The sequence below is a fragment of the Amblyomma maculatum genome, chromosome 5 (assembly GCF_055883805.1).
Source record: "Amblyomma maculatum isolate TAMU_Amacu chromosome 5, ASM5588380v1, whole genome shotgun sequence".
Taxonomy (NCBI): domain Eukaryota; kingdom Metazoa; phylum Arthropoda; class Arachnida; order Ixodida; family Ixodidae; genus Amblyomma; species Amblyomma maculatum.
The window spans coordinates 68,518,537-68,540,321 of record NC_139348.1 but is presented as its reverse complement, the minus strand read 5'-3'; the positions used below and the strand labels follow the sequence as shown (position 1 = coordinate 68,540,321).

At 46.2% G+C, this 21,785-nt stretch overlaps 1 protein-coding gene across 2 annotated transcripts; it reads right to left on the bottom strand.

The window, feature by feature from the left end:
• Positions 1 to 4,114: 4,114 nt before the first annotated feature.
• On the bottom strand, positions 4,115 to 20,659 carry LOC146188458 (zinc finger protein 131-like). 2 transcript variants are annotated; one of them, XM_084603785.1, is made up of 5 exons: positions 20,270 to 20,659; positions 18,801 to 19,025; positions 13,731 to 13,968; positions 10,310 to 10,445; positions 4,115 to 5,644 (listed from the first exon to the last, which is right to left on the bottom strand). In XM_084603785.1, the coding sequence occupies exons 1-5, from the start codon at positions 20,423 to 20,425 to the stop codon at positions 5,323 to 5,325; spliced, it is 1,077 nt and encodes a 358-aa protein (XP_084459911.1). In that variant the 5' UTR covers positions 20,426 to 20,659; the 3' UTR covers positions 4,115 to 5,322. The 2 variants fall into 2 exon arrangements, with proteins under 2 accessions (XP_084459911.1, XP_084459912.1); XM_084603786.1 differs by lacking the exon at positions 18,801 to 19,025.
• Between the last annotated feature and the right edge of the window lie 1,126 nt (positions 20,660 to 21,785).

Here is a 21,785-nt window from a genome sequence, read left to right as displayed (position 1 = left end):
AGGCAGAGAGAAATCTGTCTTGGGGAGTAGCGGTCAGTAGGGAAGAGCTAATTGAGGCCCAGAAAGCAGATGGTCTATGCCAGCGGGTGCTGACAGAGCTTGCGAGTAGTGCAGCTTGCACCGGGAACGCTGAGGGCAAGTACGACGCGTATCTGCTGGGCGAGGATGGCTTACTGCTCCGCTACATCCCCCAACTTGACGAGGAAGAGGCGATTGCATCCCCCTTCCGAGTCGTGGTCCCGAGGAAGTTGCGGAAACGATTCCTCCAGTACTTCCATGACTCAGCGCTGGCAGGCCATGGCAGCGGCAGTAAGACTTACGATAAGTTATGCCGTGTCGCGACCTGGCCAGGTATGAGAAAGGATGTGCTGGGTTACGCCCGTACATGTCCTGTTTGCCAGGTAGCCAAGCCTCGGGCGGGGAAACCCGCTGGCATGATGAAGCCGGTAGTTAGCAACTATCCGTGGCAAGTGGTCGCGTGCGATATCATGGGACCCCTCCCTCGCTCCGCGCGCGGACACCAATATATCCTGGTAATAACGGACCACTATTCCAAGTGGGTTGAGGTTTTCCCCCTTAGGAAGCTTGTGTCAGAACGGATTTGGGAGAAACTGTTGGAGACATTCACTCGTTTCGGTTTCCCTTCCGACCTCATTACAGACAATGCTTCGTATTTCACAAGCAAAGTCTTTGCTGATTCCTGTCGGGCGCTTCAAATCTGCCACAGGAAAACGAGTCCCTACCACGCTCAGAGCAACATAACCGAGAGAGTGAATCGGAATGTTAAGAGTATGCTGGTCGCGACGACCGAGCAGCACAGAGATTGGGACGCACGGCTGTCCGAACTGGCTTTCGCCACTAGAACAACCGTGAACAGGTCGGTAGGTATGACACCTGCTTACTTGAATTTTGGGAAAGAGATCGCTTTTCCGCTAGAGAACGCCCTACTTGACGCGGCGGGGCCCGCGCCCCCTCCGCTTACACAGTACGCGGCAAAGCTCCGCGAGCGCCTTGAGGCAGCGCAGCGCGCGGCTCGTGAAAACCTCGATGTCGCGCGCATGGAGCAAGCGGATCAGTACAACAAAGGTCGTCGTCACGTCGTTTTCAACACGGGCGACTTGGTACTGAAAAGAACGCACCCGCTTAGTAACGCAGCGCGTGGTTTCGCCGCGTCGCTAGCGCACAAGTGGGTTGGACCGTTCGAAGTTACGGCACGGACTACGCCACTCACCTACCAGCTGCGGTTGTTGGCGAGCGGTGAAACCGCTGGTCCGGTGCACGTCGCAGACTTGAAAGCTTACCACCTTCGCAAGGACGATAACTGCGAAGCGGGGGAAGCTCAAAACGATGCAGGTAGCAACCCGGTTCGCAACCGACGCTATAACCTAAGGCCAAGGTAGTGCACTACTTTGTCTAACGTCTTTGCTTCTTTCAGAATGCATTCTGATAAGATTTTGCAGCAGCCAGATGAACCACCGTCGCTGGGGCGGGAAACCGCACCCAGCGCTTGGTTCAAGGAGGGGCCACTTAAACAGGGGGTACCCCCCTAGTTTGTGGCCCATTATTGTGACCAGCGCGGCCATGCTGGCCGTCTTCAACGCGTCTGGAGTGGAGCCCGCTGCCCAGGCCTGGAGTACGGGCCTCAGGAAGCCAGGTGTGCCCGGGGCGAAAACGCCTGCTGCAATGTACATCCAGCACGGCGCCACGTGGAAAGGGGTCAACGATGTAGAGCAGCAGCTCAGGGCCGCTGCCAGGCGTATCCAGGGCCAAGCCCAGCTGCGCTATGACCCCGAGGATGTGGCCGCTGCTGGAGAGGGACCAGCCGGAACAGCCCCGCCATGCCTGCTGCTTCTCCCGTCCCACGGACCAGCTGAGATGGCATCCCGCCAGAGCCAGGCGACAAGCTTTCATATTTTACGCTGACCCGGGCTCGGACATGGACATGGCCCGGCTGTTGGCGGAGCCCGGGTCGGACGCTGAGGGGGGGGAAGATGTAGGGCTCGTGGCGCGCCGCGCATTCGAAGGCCGCGCCACTTCCCAATGCTCCCTGCGCGCGTGCCTGTTTCCCTCTCCCCGCTCGCGCGGGGATAACCGGTCCCGCGCGAGGGGGCTATAAAAGAAGGCACGCGCCGCCGTCGCGCTCTCTTCTTGGTCCCTGGCGCTTCCTGGTCCCTGGCTCGTCGCTCCCGCTTCCCTCCCGGCTCTCCACGGAAACGACCCGCAGCCACCCGGACGACAAGATCCCTGTGAGATTAAATATGTTTGTTATACGGCCCACTGTGTGTTTGTCGTGCGCATCCCTCGGGCAGAGGAATCGCCCACAAACTCGATGATCAAATGAGGAAGGATGACAGAAAAATTCTTTTGGTTGTTGACAACTGCTCTGCTCACATCGTGAATGTTCGCCTGACACACGTTCGCCTAGAATTTTTGCCGCCAAACAACACATCTTTGCTGCAACCGCTAGATCAAGGCATTATAAAGAGTGTGAAGGCAGAATTTCGTAAGCGCCTTGTACAGCGGCTGATTATCAGTCTGCGCCTGAAGCAGCCAACTGTAGTTAACATTCGCCAGGCAGCGGAAATGTTCACGGGATCTCGGTGGAATTTGAAGGCGTCTACCATCAGCAACTGCTGGCGGAAAGCAGGGCTTGTGAAAGCGCCTGTGCATCAAGACGACCTAGAGATGAATGACAACGGCCCTGAAGACCTGTGGACCGAGGTTGAGAAACTGTTGCCCGCCATCTTTTCTTTCGACGACTACGTGGAAAGTGACAGCGCAGCACTAACGTCAGAGGAGTTGACGACCGAAGAGATCATTGACAGCGTTCGCGACGTGTCCAGTGACGATGACGACCCGACGGAAGACGACTGTGGATCACTGAACACCGAAGAAGATGAGACCATATCGCACTCGGACGTTTTGATCCACATGAACAAAGTCCGCACTTTCATCGCTCGGTGTAGTGATGTGCCCGATGAGGTGTTGCGCAAAGTTGAAAGTGTAGAGGCATTTCTGATCAGTCGTGTGTGCTGCACGCACCAGCAAAAAATAACAGATTTCTTTAAATAAATCACTTTTGAAGTGAGTGCAACATTTTCATTTGAGCGCTCTCTTGTCTCTACACGTGTTTACTGGCAAGGTAAGTCATTTTTGTTCCTAGGCTTGACCACAGGCTCATAACCAGAGGTTTTTCATTACAACGACATTTCAAAATAACGAACGATTTTCGGCGGTCCCGCGTGATTCGTTATATCGAGATTTGACTGTAGAAGGTAATACTATCATCATCATCGCCAATTTTTCTTGATTTCTGCGATTACAGGCGTTCACGTAGCTGCTGGCTTCTTAGAGTTCTAATATTCACTAAATTAATGCATTTCTTCGGCCAAATTTTCAGTAAAAGCTCAAAAAATAATGACTGATCAGCTTCGCAAGTTCGTTACATCAAGGTCAACCACTGCAACGTCTTCGTTACATAAAGATCGAAAATACATTGGCTTCAATGGGTGTGGCATTGGGGAAATTAAAAACTGTTAAATTCAGGAATTCGTTACATAGAGGATCGTTACACCCAGGTTCAACTGTACATGCGTGTAAGCAGTCAAGCCAAGGCGATTCGCTTCATGGCGTTGCCATGCCAACAAAACAACACTACTCGTCAGGCTTAGGGACTGTGCTGCCACCGTGCAAAATAAAAAACAAATTATTTGAGCTGAATGCTCCACGAGCCAAAGCGAAGGCCCCATGTGCCATTTATAGGCAGCAGAGCGCCCAAAAACGCGGTAACGAAGACAAATTCACTCTGAAGTGGGCGGCCTGGACGCCTCCATCTTGTCAATGCTAATCTCCCATCGTACGCGAGGGCCGGCCCGATAAACTCAAGTTTCGGCGTACGCTGGCCGATCGTACGAAAGAGCTCGGTTTTGGGTATCGTATAGCGCATACGCAGTGCGCATCACAATATTTTTGGTGTGCACTATATCTCTGCATGTATCTGTGTACGCTATACTAAATGTCTCTATTTTAGGCATGAAACCCACTAATGCCCCCCCCTCCCCCCCCCCCCCCTTATCCTAAAATAAATTTAAATTATATTTAATAAACATCCTCTAAATGATTCAAAGCTATCATATATGGTTACAATGTGGACGTCTTATGAACGTCCCCTGTGATCAAAATGAAGACCATAAGACCATTTGGACATGCTGTGGACATAATGTGAACTGGTATGAACATCATATGAACATCTGACGCCTTGCCAAGGATATTATATGTACATCCTCTGAACATGACTTAGTTGGCTGGGTTAACAGCTTCTGCTGATGACAGAACAGAAAACTAATTGCCCAGCCATCCTCTCTGCAACCGCAGCTTGAACCAAGTGGTGTGGACGTAATTATAGACCCGTCCAAAATGCTAACGTTGTGAGCATATTGGAATGTGGGCCCTTTTTGAACTGCAATTTCTATGCTGCGAGCTGTACAAAGGGATACATTGAGAACTAAACCAATTCACAATTCAGAGTTTTGGACGCTCTTATGACTGACTCTGTTGGCGACCACATATTACCATTAACTAGTTGATCACGCAGCACATCTCTCATGGCAGAACAGCTTTGTTTTGTTGTTGTGTTTTATGGCACATAGGCAGCTAAGGCCATCATGCGCCAAACTCGGAGTTTACATATCTGTTTGGTGAAAGGAAGCAAGCGATTATTTTAATATACTAGAGCAGGTTTAGGATGTTGGCATCTTTTAAGAAATCAATGAGAGAAGACGTTTTAACCAGTGAATTTCCTCCTAAGAGTAAGCTAGGGCGTAGGGGAATGTAGTTGTCATAGAACTGTGAGAAATGCTTTTTTTCAAGTTGATAAGAGTTTTATATAGGATGTTAGGATGTGGTTTATGGTGACCACTTCTCCGCAGTGTTCACATATGGGTTTGTTTTTCTTTGCTAGAATGAAGTTATGAGTCACGTGTGTCCGTCCGATACGAAGACATCGACATGGTTCACATCCACTCACTGAAATATGTCCTTTTCTACAGTTCTTGGGGCGCTCGATTGCAACGTCCAAATATGCAGAACCTGCAGAATCTATTCCCGGCCACAGCGGTTACTTTTCGATGGAGACGAAATGCAAGGCGCCTGTATACTGTGTGATGTAAGTGCACATGAACCTTTTCCACAGCTCTTCCTTCCATTGGCACATGTCCCCAACTCAGCAAGCACCACTTCGAGGTCCTCTGCTAATCTTTTTCCTCCCGCAGTGGCATGCTATGCACGCATGGGGCTGCTCAGTTTGCTCAGCTGGGCTTACTCCTATACTATAGTGGGCTGTAAAACTTTTACCGGGTGCATATTCCTCTCATGCCGCCGGGCCTGGTAGCGGGTCCGAAACCCTTTCCCACACTGTGAGCAAGCATGGGGCTTCTCACTCCGGTGGGAGAGGACGTGCTTGTTGTGGCTGGCCCTCCGAAAGAAGGATGCCCCGCATTCAGAGCACTTGTACCGCCCCCCTATCGTGTGGATCCGTAGCAGGTGTTTACGAAGGGTTGGCTCCTGTGCAAAGCTTTTCTGGCAGTACTGACACACGTAGGGGCGCTCTCCCGTGTGCTTCCTCTCGTGGCTCACGATGGCGCTCCTGGGGGCAGAAAAGTGGGCACACTTTTGGCATGGCACCAAAATGGGAGTGCCGGTTACGTTATACCAGAGAACAGTATGAAAGTAGAACAATTGGTGAAGAGCATAACAGGCACAAAGACAGCAAAACCAGAGAACCGTGGAAGAAGAAAAACATCAAAAAGTGGTAGTAGCAACTGAGCATTAATTTAAAAACCACTCCAGCTTTTATACTCAAGCATAGGCATGCACCACAAAACAACCACAAGGCAAGGCATTTTTGAAACCACAAAAAAATATTAAAGGGAAAGGAACACATTCTCAGAGCCAAATGCAACATAACGATTTACACATGGAAGAAAGCACCATAAAAAACAGACTAGCAACTATCACAAAAACATACCGTTATTTCAGAGTGAAAAAGCACTATGTTTTTATGCCAAAAGGTGCTAGTAGTCAGGTCTAGTATGAATCCTGACCTTGAACTGATCCTGGGAGTCAAGCATAGCAAGATAGTTAAACCAAAGTGTAGTATGAGGTAGCATGTCCACTCATGAACCAATACAGTGACCACTATCCACCATGGTGGATATAACCTTTCACCGCTGGCTTCAACACCCACAAAATTTTGCCCCGGTCACCCGAAAATTGACCTCGGATAAACTGGAGCAAAATTAGTATCCAGGTATATTGGAGTGCATGCAGTTCGATGGTTACCACTAAAGTTGGCCCGGGCCAGCCCCAAAATATGGCCCTGGTTGTCTGAAAATTAACCTAGGCCAATTTGGACAAAAACTTCCCTCTTCTCCTGTGTTCTAGTCAGTAGCGATCTCCCTTCGATTCAACCATGCTCTAACCACTGCAGACGATAAAGCTGTTATACGCTTTTCTCTTTGGGGATGCTGGTAAACCACCATTCTATAACCCCTTCGGGCGCCGCGTCCCTGTATGGGACGCGAACTTAGTATGGCCTGCTGTGCAAAAAGGCTATGTAAAATGCCGTTTTGAATGACTCAAAGCATGCGCCCTGAGCCACTTCATTGTACAAGTGGCACCATCATACACGAAGTAAAAAACATCCTGCCTAAAAAGCACGGGAAAAATATATACGACTACCTCCTGCGGAGCTAACAGTAATTGCTTCTTGTTTTCGTCACTTTTCACTGCTAAGAGTCAGCGCTGACCAAAACATTAGCGCTTATTGGGGCAAGGGCCCATGACTGTAAAATAATGACCATAATTCTTGTTACGAGCGTATTCAGCATTTCATGCACTTCCGTATGTTGGCATCCCTGTTCGGGGACAGGGCACATCAAAGCCGCCTCTGCCGGCACACTCCTTTTCTGAGTGTTCAGCGTCACTTTTTTTACCTTGTGCGCCCTCTTGTGCAAAGAGGCAATAAAAGCGCCGTTTCTGATGCTTCAAAACATGACAAACTCTACAAGTCGACAAAGTGGACTTCCTTATAAAACTGTACTCGTTAGGTCAAGAACCAGAAAGTGGCCGGGGAGGCCAATTTCTCATTGTCTACTTTTCGTGCTGTGCAACAGCTGGATAGAGTACCTGTGAGACAAAAGTGCTGAGGAGTTTGCACAGAAGGGTATTTTGGACATAACGGCCTTCCAAATTACACGTCGCGAACAGCTTAATCGCGTGCAGCAGAAGATCTCAAAAACAGCGCTGTCAGCGAAGCAGTGATTACCCACAGCATGTTGCGACGAAAGCTAGATCATATTTGCTACTGACAGCTATCATTAGGTACGATGGCTACAACCACTGGCCAGAGCACGTCAAAACACTGAACTCACAGCGCTGCTGCCGTAAAGGATGCACAGAGAAGGGTCGGATTCGCTGCCAAAAGTGCCACATCTTTTTGTGCATGCCTGCTTAAGGCAATTGTTCTTACCTTTTTCACAGTTAGTATGCTCTGAAGTGACTGACGTAATTAAGAAATCAAGCAATAATCCGTTAACCATCGTCTGTGCCCGATATCTTGCTAAGGACGCCATCGCCTTTCATGCTAGTACCATGTATTACTTTTTATGCATTTAGCTGCCCTGTCTCCGAATGGTGACATTGCAAACGGCAATGAAAAAATAAAATTTTTCTTTCACTTTCAGTTTCTTTAGGACACATCACTTGAACCGCAGAGAACCAAAAATTGCCCTCAGATATTTTTTGTATTGCAAATACTTTTTTCTTGCCTGAAGGGGATAATTAAGAATCTGCCACACACACTTATTCACTCACTGTCACTGCAAGCTTTACCACAACCAACACGTAGCCTGAATCAGTGGTCGCAACCTGCATTAAGTAGACATGTTTCCTTACCGCTTCCTTTGCCTAGCTACCAATCGTGGACTGCTGTTCCATTCCAAAACTGTATAAAACTACAGCATATAACTTTTTAGACACATCATTCTGCTTTCCCTTACTAGGCCACCGATCGCTACAATTTGGCACAGTGAATCACAGACTTCTAAGGTATTCAATGTCACCTTTTTCACCACCTGTTACAACTCTTCCTGTAAATATTCAGTGAACAGCACTGCAGTGACAGTATTTCCCTGCCAATACGGTAGAACTTTGATGATACATTCCCAGTTCATACAATTTCTTGGTTCATACTCAATATTGTGGGCAGTAAAAATATCCCACAGAGTTACACTACTTTTGTCCCAGTTAATACGTCCCCAGACAACACGATTTCCCAACCACTAAATTAAATTTTCACAAATGATGGTCATCTAATATGTTTAGCGATAAACCGCATATGAGTAGGGCAAGCCTGGGTACATGTGATAAGGGCTGAAGAGCTAGTGCAGCTTGCCCGCCGTGGTGGCATTCTTACACTGACTAGGTGCAAAGGAATGAAGTAGAAAGCCAATGAGCTAACGTATGAGTGGGCCATTCCCACAAGCATAGGATGTAAAGAGGAACAATTCAGGAGCTTCTTTGCAGTGCCCAAAGGGCCATGGGGGGCAATGCATCTGAGAACAATTATACCAATTCGAGGAGACTCAGCATTATGAGCAAGCACACAGCTACAGTCAACCACCATGATGGCTTACAGTGCATTGCTGTAAAGGGGTGAAGCATCCGGAAACAAGGAACCGATCTTAGTTGACTGTTGCCGTCAATGGGACCGCATGTGCTGCAAATTCTCTTCCCCACTAAGCACAATGCACGTTCGAACAAAATTGTGCAGAATTAAAACAAGGCACCGTCCACATATTGTGCCAAGAAATGCTAAATGACGTTTTCATGAAGTGAAAGTGTCAACAAATGCCTTTGTACATAATTCAAGAGTTACATTTTTCAAAATCAGGCAGTTTGGATTCTACGTTTGCCAAGCTGTTTATTTTTCTCTCATATTAAAAAAATGTATAAATGAAGTTTTACCTTTTCTCCCTTTCATTACTTTTTATTTTCACGCTATTATTTTTAATACTTTGTTATTTATTTTGTTACTTTATTTAAGGACCACAATGGCAGCTGTGCAGCCTCTACAGATCTTCTAGGATTTTTACACATGGTGCTTTTATACATTGGTTCTGAATGCCATCAAGACTGCTGACATTTCGACTGACTCGAATGCATTCTCATACTAATCCGTAAAGGCTACAAATAGAGGTTGGTTATGTTCTGTGCATTGCTCTATGTTATGTTTGACAGTGTGTCAACTGTCAACTAGCCTTCACAAAAGCGTGCCTAGTCCTTTTTGTTATTTGAATTTAATTAAGGTTGTCCTGACTCTATTTAAGAATACCTTCGAAGATAGTTAAAAGGAAAGATAGTAATCTGATTATGTAACTTCTTCAACTTCTTGATTGCATATAAGGGGAGGCTAGTTTTTCTAGAAAAATATCCTGCCCAAATACTTTCCTCTTGGACTGCTTCTAAAGCTTTCTTTTTTACCTCCTCTTTCATTATTATCAGAATATCTAATTGCTCTGCACTATGCCTCTCCCATCATCATCCTGATGACTTGAGCTATCGCATAGATCTCTGTTGAACTTCTGAACTATCTTATCATTACTAGTAATAACACTTTTCATTTCTTTGCGCATACATCTTTCCCAACGACTAGTTTCTGCTTTACTGTTAAGCTATCTTCATGCTATATAGCATTCTTATGTTTGTATCAATACTTCATATAAGCTGCATATAAGACAAGTTTACAATTGATTCACATGCATTTGCACACCGCAGTAGCGGATGATGGAAACAAATGCCTCTTAACCCTGTCTGCTATCCTTCTCAGGCTGCATCTGGAAATGACTGACAAGTATGGCACTTTGGTTACCTCGTAGATATTCTATGCATCTAGAAGTAGTCACGGCCTGTTTTTTGTTTTTTTTAATTTTTTATTGCGCTCAGCACACGCCGCCTTGATAGGGGCAAGGAGAAGCATCACTTTCGGTCACTAATATGTTTGACGATAGTCTATCTAGCTCACAATTTTCTACATTAATAATTAAAAGAGGGCTCATGCAATAACGACTGCTTCTGCCTCTCGCAGTTTCAGTGAATATTTTTTACTCAACCCTTTTTAGTCGGGTCTATCATGTCCTGACGTAGAGCTGGCCAGTAACAAAGGGAAGATGTGCTGGGAGACTGGGAGAGTAGCTGGGGCTGTACAAGCAATGATCAAGCAAACTAAAATGAGGCAAGTGGTCAAGCTTACTTGCTAGCACTTGAGTAAGGACAGTAGGTGCAGGTGCGCATCGTCCGACTGGAGCGGCGCCCCATCTGACTGCACTGGTGCGCATCCAAGATGTCTTGCGTGTAGAACAACCTCTTGCATCGCTCACAGGAGAAGCCTGCATGGCACACCATTTTCATCAACCAGAGTAAATTTCACAGCCTCCACAACACCAATATCACTGAGCGGAAGGCCTCCAAGGAAAAACTGCGGGCAATTCCATCTCAATTTCACTGCACTGGCACTAGGCCTTCAATTCCGCTGGAAAACCGTTGGCTGCGTGTCCACACAATCCTCCTCGAGTGCACCCCTGGTATTGCATGGCAGAGCACTGATTCAGTCGGCGGGCCATATACGTCACGACGCCACATGTTATGGCCGAAATGGCAGGAGATGCCAATCTAGGCAGCACTTTCGAGATAGGAATTGAACCCACCACGACCCTTGAGCTAGACAACCTCACTCGTCCGTGCCGCCAGTTTCTGCTAAACTACAGCGCCTGCCCCCGACTCTGCGAGAGCAAGTTTCCGAGGGACTACGCCATCTGCAGTCGCAGGGGGTGGTAGAACTCGTATCTGCATCAGAATGGGTCTCGCCCACAGTGATCAATCGAAAGATGGCTCGCTGTGGTTGTGAGTGGACCTTCGCGAGGCTAACAGAGCTGTCATTGCCAACGCATTCCCTCTCCCACACATGGAAGAACTCCTACATCAAAAACACAGTGGGACGTGTTTTTCGAAGCTCGTCTTTGCGTCTGCATACCACCACATCATCGTCGCGACCAAATTGTCATCGTGATTATGCATGATGGGTTGTTTCGATTTAAAAGAATATGTTTTGGTCTAGCCTCTGCTCCTGCGGCTTTCCAAAAGATGATGCAGCTGTTGTTGGACTGCAAGGGTGTGATCTGCTACACTGACAGTATAATCGTCTGGGGAAGGACATGCGAGGAGCATAATGAAATTTGAAAGAGGTACTTCAACACATATGCGCTTCAGGATTGAAGCTAAATGATGAATGCCTTTTTGCCAATCCTGAGCTGCAATTTTTGGGACATGCCGTTAGTGGGAAAGGTTCGTGCTCACTGCCTTCCAAAGTAGACGCTGTTGAGAAAGCACCTGCCCCTCATGATCTCTCAACTTTGCATTCTTTTCTGGGACTTGTAGGGTACTATTCCTGTTTTGCAACCAGTGAAATTCTTAGACAAACCATGGCAAAAGCTTGCGATAGACACTGTAGGTCCTCTTGAATGGGCACCTTCCAACTGTCGATACATAATAACCCTGCCACTCGAAGTGGCCCGAAGTTGCATTTGCACCGACAGTAATGTCGCATACTGTTGTCAAGTTGCTGCAAGGTGTATTGAACCTCGAGGGTTTCGCGGACGAAATTGTAGCGGGCAACGGACCACAGTTTAAGTCTCAAATGTTCAAGGAATTCTTGCGAGAGAGTAGTACTATACATTGTTGCTCTTCAGTGTACTACCCTCAGGGAAATGGTGCAATAGAAAGATTACCTATATAGGGTGCTCAAAGATTGGATACACATGACGAGATCGGAAAAACGTCTGTTGCAAACATCCTTGGTCGACTACATCGGCACATATAGGTCAACTCCACACGCGACAACTCGTTTGTCACCTGCGAAGCTCCTACACGGCCATCAACCCAGATCATGGCATAGTATTGCTGGAATGCCCACTGGGAGTGACGTACACTCTGTGGCTGTACTGAAGCCAGTTCGCAAGAGAGTCCAAGCTAAGCAGTCATATACCTAACAGTATACAGATAGGAGATGCAGTGCTAAGGGCACCAATATTTCGAAACAGTGACCTCGTTCCGGTAAGAATTAATACAAGTGGAGTAAAGGTATTGTTTTATACATGGATCCATTTAAAGAAGTCACAAAAAGAGGCCACAATTCCTTTCTCTTAAGTGATGGTCGCAATCTAGGATGCATATAAATTAGCTCAAATACCAGAAACCAGCTCTGGCTCTACACCGCCCCGGGCACTGCCTCAAAACAATGAGCCAACTACTTCTGAAGATCGCACAGAACCAGCACTAGCTGAAATGATGACATATGAACCATATTCTACTTCTCCAGTTGCTGAAGCAAATTCAACTCCTCCCAAAGCAACGATACTGGACAAGCCCTGCATCAAAGTGCAAGAAAGTCTCGCCCACCTGACAGAGTTAAATACCTGCCCTCGTGCATACTGTGCTTTTACATGTGTTTTGTACTTTTTCAAAGCAAGAAATGATGTACCCTGTGCAAGTTTCAGTTTCGTTTTTCTTCGGCCCGTGCTATCATCCCCACTTTTCTCTCTATTCTCTCGAAACCCACACCGACACTGAAAGGTACTGAACCTGCCACCAATCCTACCACAAAATTTTCATGTAGCAGCAAGCTAGTGGCAGTTAGTAATGTCCTCTTTATTTCTCCTCTCATTACATACGCCAAGCCAAGTGAGAGAAACAAAGATTACAGACTGGTACCATGCTCCCCCCCTGCCAAGGCATCACCCAGCAACCTGGCTCAGTTGTTACACCTTCCGCTGCTTGCTTGCTCCCCTGTCACGACTTACATGAGATGAAAGAGTGAAAAGGGAAACTTGTCGCTGCCTCCTGCCATGTGTGCTGAGCCTCCTTCGCTATGGTAATGGCAAACTAATGATAGCCCTCTGCTGCTGACGTCCCGTGTGGCGTTGCCATGAGACACAAAAGCAGGAAACTTCCTCTACATAACAAACTCATTTTTATGTCTTCTGCACAGCATGAACACTGAGTGGTTTGTATTCCGGATATTTCAAAAATCTGGTATCCACATCCTGAAGTGCATTTCTAGCACCTTTTAAAGGGTATGCCCTGTTACCAACCTACAAGAAGGCTCCGATGTAATGCTTGCAGTATGCTTTAAGGAATGTTTCTTTTCACTACACTGAAGAACATCAGTGCCGAGACTCTATTTAAAATGCCAGTCAGGGCAACTCTCGTGCTACCTTTTTCTTAGAAAACATCAATTCTACCATTTCTCATTATGGTGGTGTTTTCCAGCAACGAAGAATTCAGTTTGCCGTATAAAGTTGGGTTTAAAAACTTCTCTGACCTTCACTTCAAGCCCATGATGTCAAGACTAAGATGAATGCTGTGATGACCGCGTGCAACTAAACAGCTACGAAGCACTACCTCAGGGATCTGTACCCCCCCAAAAAAAGAAGCTCGATGTTGCTGCAGTATGCTTTCGTAAATAGCTGATGGCATCACCTGTATTTTATCCGATTCTTTTCTAGCTTTTAAAAGCTTCATTTTTGCTTAAAGTATGCTCCTGGTCGTTAGAATGCGGTATTTTATCAACATAAGCCAACTGGTCCCTCTAAAAAAATAAAAATGTGACACCTCACCTTGAAGTCTTGGTTTGGCTAAAGAATCTGGGGGATCATTGAAATTTGACGGACAAGTCTGTGTCCCCCTGTCCAGTGTTACAGTCAGAGCCTGAGTTGACGAGGACACCCTGCAAACACCATGCGAGGGTCCAACCGCCACCTCTACAGTAGAAGCCAGATCGGTCTGCACCTTTTTAGATGAAGAGATATGTGCAGTGGTGTTTCTGCATTCGTAGACAGGGTGCTCTGTCATGGCCTACACAAAGAAAGCAGAACAAAAGGTTGACACCCTGTGAATGCATTCTCCTATGCATAAAAGCAAGAAAACACAAGTATATACACAGCAGCTACTCAATTTCACAGCACGGTAGTATGTTCCCTAAAGGGATACCAAAGACACTCCAGTCCAGATTTTGGTTTGCACTAAGGACCAACCGATTCTGTGTTCCCTCTGCCAAAGTTGACGTTTGCTAGGCAGCAGATGCTGTATTCTTTGATGGAAAAACTGGGCCTAGAAATGGAACACCTTTTGTGCCGCCACCTAGTACAAATCCATCAAGGCTAAAAGGACTCCATTATTACTCCTTGCCAGTGAAGCTTAGTGCCTGGAATCCATGCTCAAAAATCTGTCTGGCCACAATGTAGAAGGTTACTTGAGACAATTTCTGTGACAATGATAGCTGGAATTCATTTTTTGACCCTGCCTGCATCGTAAAAGCTCTCTTTTTACTAATGGTTGCATCTTTGTCATTACACGCAACAAAGACGCATGTAGAGGCCTGAAAAATGTGCGCATCTTGGGACTAGTTTGCAGGTTCAGCCAATCACTGATCAACTCTCAGTACAACAAACAATACATAAATGAACTGTTGAAAATAACAAACATTATCTTTAAATCCCCACCAAATTCACAACATTTTCAACCCAAAAGTATTTCAGAACCAGGAATTTCAATATAGCTCATTTTTCAGAACATACATAATTTACTTTTTCCTGTATAGTAACAGAACATCAGTATTACAAATTCTGCTAAAATTAACAAAGCGGAATAATATCATACGGAAAGAAACTGCCATTTCTGTATGTATGCCCCATGGACAGCTGCTATCATTGTCACCATATCTAGCGCCTGCTCATATTGCCACCACAAAGCTGTGACTTGATATGCAGTAGTCAAGCAGCTCTAGCCACTTGGCTTTTTCTCTTTTCTCCTTATGTTCACTGTCATTCACCGGTCAGTCATTCACACCATTCACGCATGCAGGCTGAAATTTTTTGTTGTGTGTGACCTTACTGCGAAGTCCTAGTGAGATCTGACTACTAATGCAACCAGCAATAGCGCCAGAAAGAAGCAAAAGCAGTTTTCACCACAGATAAAAATGGATAGGTACATTGCAAGCGACTGATGCAGGGAAAAAGCGAATCGACCTCTGCAGGCAGTGTGGCATTGTGCCATTGCTGGAAAGACCGAAACAAGTTTGTCAAACTTCACCGAGCGTTGAACAAGATAAGGTCATGTCAAATTCTGCCGCTTTATGCACATGAACAAAATTCACACCTTCATCGCTCAGTGCACTCACTGCAATGACAGACCAGATGAGGTGTTGCACAATGCCAAAGGTGTAGGGACGTTCTTACTCGGTTGCATGTGCTGCTCACACCAGAATAACTTGATTTCTACAAGTAAAGCAGGTTTGGAGCTAGTCCAAAGTTTCCATTTCAGATTTTGCTTGTACGCACGCATGTCTACTGACAAAGAACATTATTTTCGTGCCAAGGTCTGCCCACTGACTTATAACCACGAGTTTTCATTCAAAAATTTCTAGATAACAAAATAATTTTAGCAGTCCCATGTGATTCAGTATATCAAGATCTTACTACATTTCTTACTGAAAACAACTTGTAAACTGGGCCTGAAACAAAAAAAAATATCATGCACAGGGATTGATAGGTACCTGATCAATATTTCTGACAGCAGGAACCTGCAAAAAGACTTCACAATTTTTCAAGCTGTTGTGAACATGAAGCAACTGCTGCAGCTATCAACCCAAGTCTAGATCAGCTACAATTTTGCACAAGTGTTAAGGCAGCTTGAGTGTCAATCTGTGCTACAGACAGAATATGATCATCTATGTGGTTTCAGAGAATTCTACCTGAATAGTAGAAACAAAAGCTGTTTTTATTAACACCATGCAAACCACTGGCCACAGCACCACAAAGAAACATCCATTGCTACCCAAAGTATACTTACAAATTAATCTCTTCTATCGTAGAGTTAAGTTTAATCAAGCTTTTCCCTCACCTTCAAGAGTATATACTAGGGATACATGGATCAATGGCACAGATCACCTAGCATGAAATGTGCTTATGGCAGTAGAGCGGGCACTTTCGATTTCGAGTAACTCCCAACAAACTAATAAACATCTTGCAAAACTGCAAACACCAACACTGCTAGAGCGGGCACATCTAGCAGATGCCCAGGACTCTGTTTAAAAAATGGGTCCTTCTGATATGGAAATTCTCCCGCCGTTAAGGGGACATGCAGGGCTAAAATCACAACTTTCACCAAAAAAAATGTGTTTTCAAATTTTTTGTGCTTTGGATTATGCATGAATTAAAGAAACTGTTCACCAAGTTTGGTTGTCATCTATGCAGTGGAACAATTAAAATTAATTTTTTTGTGAAATGGAGAGCATTCTCCACCGAAAGTGCCTATGGATGCTGATATCAAGACACAGCTTCACAGCGGACAAGAAGCTAAACTCTGTGTGTATCCCCGTAGTGCAGGGTCGAATGACCGTGGGACTAGAAGTATATACGTGGAAAGCAGAAATGTGATCTGCCTTGTCCGTGATTTTGCCAGAACTGCCTCAATGTCTTTCTTCTGCGCTCCATTCTCGACACTGGGGAAAGGACTACGAACATGGGCTCATCAATGGCATGGAGGGGACACTGAAATGGCACATAGGTGCTGTTGTGGTTGTAGAAGATGTAGGTGTGTTGGTGCTGTTGGTGCACCAGCGTTTGCTCCAAATTCAAGTGCCCAGTGTAGAGAAAGCTGAATTCCTCGCATGTGCATGGAGAGCTCCTTGTTGCAAGCATTATCAAGCCTGAAAAAGATCTGTGCTGATTCGCGGTGCTGAAGTTCGACACACTTAAAGTAATCAGCCACTACATAGGACCTAACGCAGGTCATCGGGATGGGTGTTGCAGAGAATGTTGACAATACTGTGCACCAGTCGGTCAAGTAGAGGCACGCACTACAGGATCATCATTAACCAACTCAGTACTACAAATGCTATTCATTTCTTCTAAGGTCACTCCAGTCACCAGGTTTTAGGCAAAAACGCTGAAGCAACAGCAATAGGTGGGCATGTGCATTTCCAAGACAGACAAAGTTAGGAATGCCGTAGTCTTACCCAACAGGTGGATCATAGCAAAGAGGTCTTTCTTGCATTGCGAATGCGACTACCATGTGGTGTTGGGCATGCTCTACGAGTGAAAACCAAATGTCATGCTCTATCGAACACTACGGAAGGCCGAAGAAATGTCACTGACTACTCTTTGCCGAAACCCATTCATTGCCATGCACAACATGTATTGTGAGGTGGCTCCTGGGTGGTGCGACCTGTGGTCCTCACTCATGGCATGTCTGAACACAGTTTGTTTGGCACTAGCAGTCACTCTCCGAGGATCAACAAGGTAAATATGCAGGGATGAGAGCACTTTGCAGAGAATGCCAAGAGGCTTCAATACTGAAGCACTATCATTGTCATATACAATACGTGCTGTAGAGTAGTTCCTCGGCAGTTCGACCTGCGGATCTCCCTCATGGCATGCACGCATGGCATGTGTGAAGACATTCGATTTTTCACCGGCATCCATTCACTGAGGCACATTGAGGTAAATAAGTTGGAACAAGAGCTTCTCCATATGTCCACTGCAGAGAATGCTCAGGGACTTCTCCAGTGCTGAAAACACTTTTGTTGCCGTATACAATATGTACTGTGGGTGGCTCCTCGGAGGTCTGACCAGCGGTTCTTGCTCATCGCATCCATGGACATGGTTGGTTTGCCACCTCCATCCACTCGGCAAGGCTCACCAAGGTAAGTCTGAAGGAGCAAAAACTCCTCCGCATGTTTGTCGTAAGACTGCTCAGGGGCTTCTTTCTCTCACCGGGAGCAATTGCAAAAACCTTTTCCGAATTCCACATCAAGGCGTCCTTAGCCATCATCATGAATGTGGCTGCCTGGATCAGATTGTTTGAGGGAATGCTTTCCAGGAGTTACTCGATTTCATACTGCTCATCCACTTTAATGACATACCCAAACAGGACATGATCTTGTAGCGCTTGCACAACGCAGCACCTTAAGCCACGACAGGAGATCATTTTTCTCACTGCCCCTAAAAAGTATGTTGTCCTTGCTAGCATACGTCACTTCAGATGCACACTAAGAGTGGGCACAATCTTGTTCAGTGGCGCAAAGCAACAATATAATCATCTCATCAATGTCAGTGCAAATGTTCAAAATAGGCCTCTTAATGCCATACTGGCCTCAGCCATGCATCAGCCATTTTCAGTTGCATTAATGGTATTTGTTAAGATAAGAGTCTCTCACTCATAGCATTCAATTGTGGGAGGTGTGCCAGCTTTGCAGAATATTCGTAACTGTTGGTGGTGGAAAGATGATTAATGCCACCCTAACATACTGGTGGCCGGTAGAACAGTCTGAAAGAGCATAGGCCCAAGTTGGGAAATGCCCACCGGAGAATCTCGTGGTACCTATCCTGTACCGGCTTCAGGTCGTTTTGGAACCAAACCAGATCACACAGTCAATATATAATCCTCAAAGTATTGTCTCTTAACTGCCACTGGAAAGGCTGTTGCGTTTCCACTATTGGTGAGAATTGCATCATTGTGAATGGTGCGGCCAATGCAGATAATCTGGTAGTCTGCCGCCGCCATTCAGCGAAGCAGAGACAAACGTGCATGAGGCACATGCCACTTTCTCTCTTTTATTGGTGATGACTACCTAGAAGTCAAAAACAGAGAAGTTTGAAAGAGCACAGAAAATGTACACTGCCTACTTTGTTCTGCTGATCCTCTCCCAAAAGAGTCTTCTCATCTCTATGTGCCTTCCCAGTTGACGTTGTCGGTCGAGATATGTTGGGATAGCTGGGGAACACACTAGGAACAGCACTTTGCTTCAAGCGAAGTTTTTCCAACTGCACTTCAATCACCTTGCCGGTCAACGCATCTGTACGCATTGTCGTTCTGATGAAATCACTCGGAAGAAAATGTTTTTCACACAGCTGAAAAAAAAAAGAACAAAAAGTTGTTAATACCACTGTATCAAAAAAAAAAAAAAAAAGATTAGCAAAGCTAGCACGAAGATACCAAGAGCAACTACACTGATGGCACAAGTTTATGGCAATTTAGTATGGTATGCGGTAACAGGTCGAAGTGACTCAACTTTTATGGCCGTCACATTGGACGACCGGAATGATTCAGAAGTAAGCATGGGCTAAGATTCTGCAGAGTCCAGGCCTTGTTACAAAAGCCTGGCCAGGCTAGGGTGTCTAGCCCCCCTAGCCAGGCCCTGTGCTTAGCCTGGGCCAGATCTGGCTGAGTAACCATAATTGCAGTCGAATTAGAGACCATACAGAACGAAATAATTTCAGGCCAATGAGTTTATCTAATATCTAAGACCTTTCAAAGTCGAGCTCTCCCGTTTAAGATCACAAATTTGTGGAATATATAGAGGCAAAGCAAATACATAGAATTAAACTGCCCATCTAAGTTATTATATACAGAAAAAGAATAGCTGCGCACTGACAAAGGCTCCAGGAATACGCATGTGCACAGCACTCCTGCGTTATGGATCGAGCAGCGCTGATGTTGATGTTTCTTTCACTGCTCTAACTGGTGGCTGGAATGCCTAATACTTTCGTAACAAAGGCAAATTTTGGGTGCGCAGCTTCTTTGCTTCTCAAACTGCGCTAGTTCAAACTCTGAGAAAGGAGTTAATTTTGTGATCAAGTACTTGGTGTACTCGTCTCGCTCAGTGTGTACCTTCAATGGAACCGGCAAGGTGCCACCGATATACTGTCCGAGCTAAGAATTAAGAGGTGCTGTTTCCTGTTTCCACCGAAGCCATGAAACGGGATACCTAAATATCTGCAGCGGTTAAACCAAAGCACCCCGGAGAAGCAACAGTCTAAGCTCAATAGCTCACAAGCGGCCCTACTAAAGACTAGCCAGACCCATTCACACAGAGATATGCGTGGAGGAAAGGAGGATCGAAGACGGGAGAGAACTCTGAAGCTCTCGCGCGGGAGAGGACGAAAGATGCAGAAAAACACTTTCTGCTGTGCATTCGAGGCGTCTAGAACACCGAGCTCGGCCAGCGGGTCGGGCACGGGCTGGCCAAATCCCGTGCACAAGTGTCACCGCACAGCACAAGTTTTCGCAGCCGTTGCAGCCGGTTCCGAAACCAGGCACACCATGTTCAAACCCGGGTACTGTAGATACGGCACAACGGGAAAGTGATGCTCACCACTGAATGCATTGTTGGCGTAAAATTTTCACGAGCAACAGCCTTTGTCCAGGCCGCCCGCTGCTTCGGGTCTCTTGGGAACTTGTAGACGCGGACACTTGGACCCTTCACATCATAGTTCGACTTGCAGTGCGGAGCACAGCACGAACTAGGCATTCTTAAGTGCGGCTAAGCACGTTTCCAACATTTAAGGGTGCTGTTTCTTCATATTTCACAGCACGCACGAAGAAAATAAGCACAACCGAGTCTGCTACGCAACGTCAGCTACAGCCACAGAGAGCGAGAAGTTCGCCTACTTTCAAATTCGAGCTTTCGATGTCAAAATCAGTCTTTGTATTAACTCTATGTCAAAATCCGAAGAGCCAAGCAGAGTTGTGATAGATCTCACAACACCCTCGGGCGTGGACATTTGAGCATATGAGTGAGATAAAAAAATTACGTAATTTTGTGAATGTGGAAAGCGCAAAGCTTCGAAATATTATATTAAACATTACTTCCAAGAAGATCTAGGTTGGAGATACTGTAGCCGGAGACAAATATTATCCAAACAAGTCCTTGTTTACTTTGTTTTTGTTTTTTGTGGCGCGTGATTCAAATTTAGCGAGGAAGCCAACGCAAGCGGCGCTTGGTTTCTGGTCTGTAGTACATATTTATACATGGATAACCGAGAAATATTAGTGCGATACAGTAGGCTGCTTCCAGCCATGGACAACATGGATACGACTGCGTAATCTCAATGTCATCCTCGTTTTCATGTTTGAACGGAGCAGTCCAATACTTTTCGTACTGCGGTGCAGAGCCTACCGAAACCATTGGCGCTAGAAATATCATTGAGCATTTTGTCTACAATAGCTTTTTCGCACTTGAAACGACATTTCGGCGCGAATATCTCGCTGCTGGTTTTCGTGTCCGTGCACCTGGAGTCACATATAATACAAGGAGCCCCATCCAATCACAAGGTTTCGGAAGGCGTTTCGATGACTGGCCCGTCGCGCGCGCGGTATCTTTGTGCGGTCGCGGCGCGCGGAATCTGCAGAGCGAATTAATTTGTATTCCAAAACTTCATCGGTGTAAATTTCTCATAAGCTTTTGACGCGAAAGGCGCAAATCGTCGACAGGCAGAGAGCATACGGTATTCTTCCTGGCAGCGTTTCGGATGCATGCATTCTAGTAATTGGCTAGCAGACGAAAGCAGCCCGCTCGCCGGCACCACTAGTGTGGGTACACGCTGATTGCAATGCATTCCCTTGAGGGCATTTTCTTCAAATAATTGATATCGCAACCCATCCGCAAGGTGTCTCGATCGCTGATGTATACCTGTCGATCTGAGTGATCTTGAAAGCGCGTGGCTGCGGCGGCTACGCGGACCCTATGATGGTTGGGAGCAGTGCCTCTATAGCCAGTGCATGCAGCGTCAGGGATCTGCTGGCCGCCTGCCCCTACTGTTACCCTTTCCCAAAATGTCTAAAAAGAATAATATAGGGCGTATAATATGAGGCGTCTGTTGAGTCCATGA

What these genes read in the sequence shown, in the direction of transcription:
- LOC146188458 (XM_084603785.1), bottom strand. Translation starts at nt 20,425, where the DNA reads ATGCCTAGTTCGTGCTGTGCTCCGCACTGCAAGTCGAACTATGATGTG. An exon ending in CGCCAACAATGCATTCAGTG is followed by an intron (nt 19,026 to 20,269) that starts GTGAGCATCACT and finishes TTTTTTTTTCAG; the next exon opens with CTGTGTGAAAAACATTTTCT. An exon ending in GAGAGGATCAGCAGAACAAA is followed by an intron (nt 13,969 to 18,800) that starts GTAGGCAGTGTA and finishes TTCTTTGTGTAG; the next exon opens with GCCATGACAGAGCACCCTGT.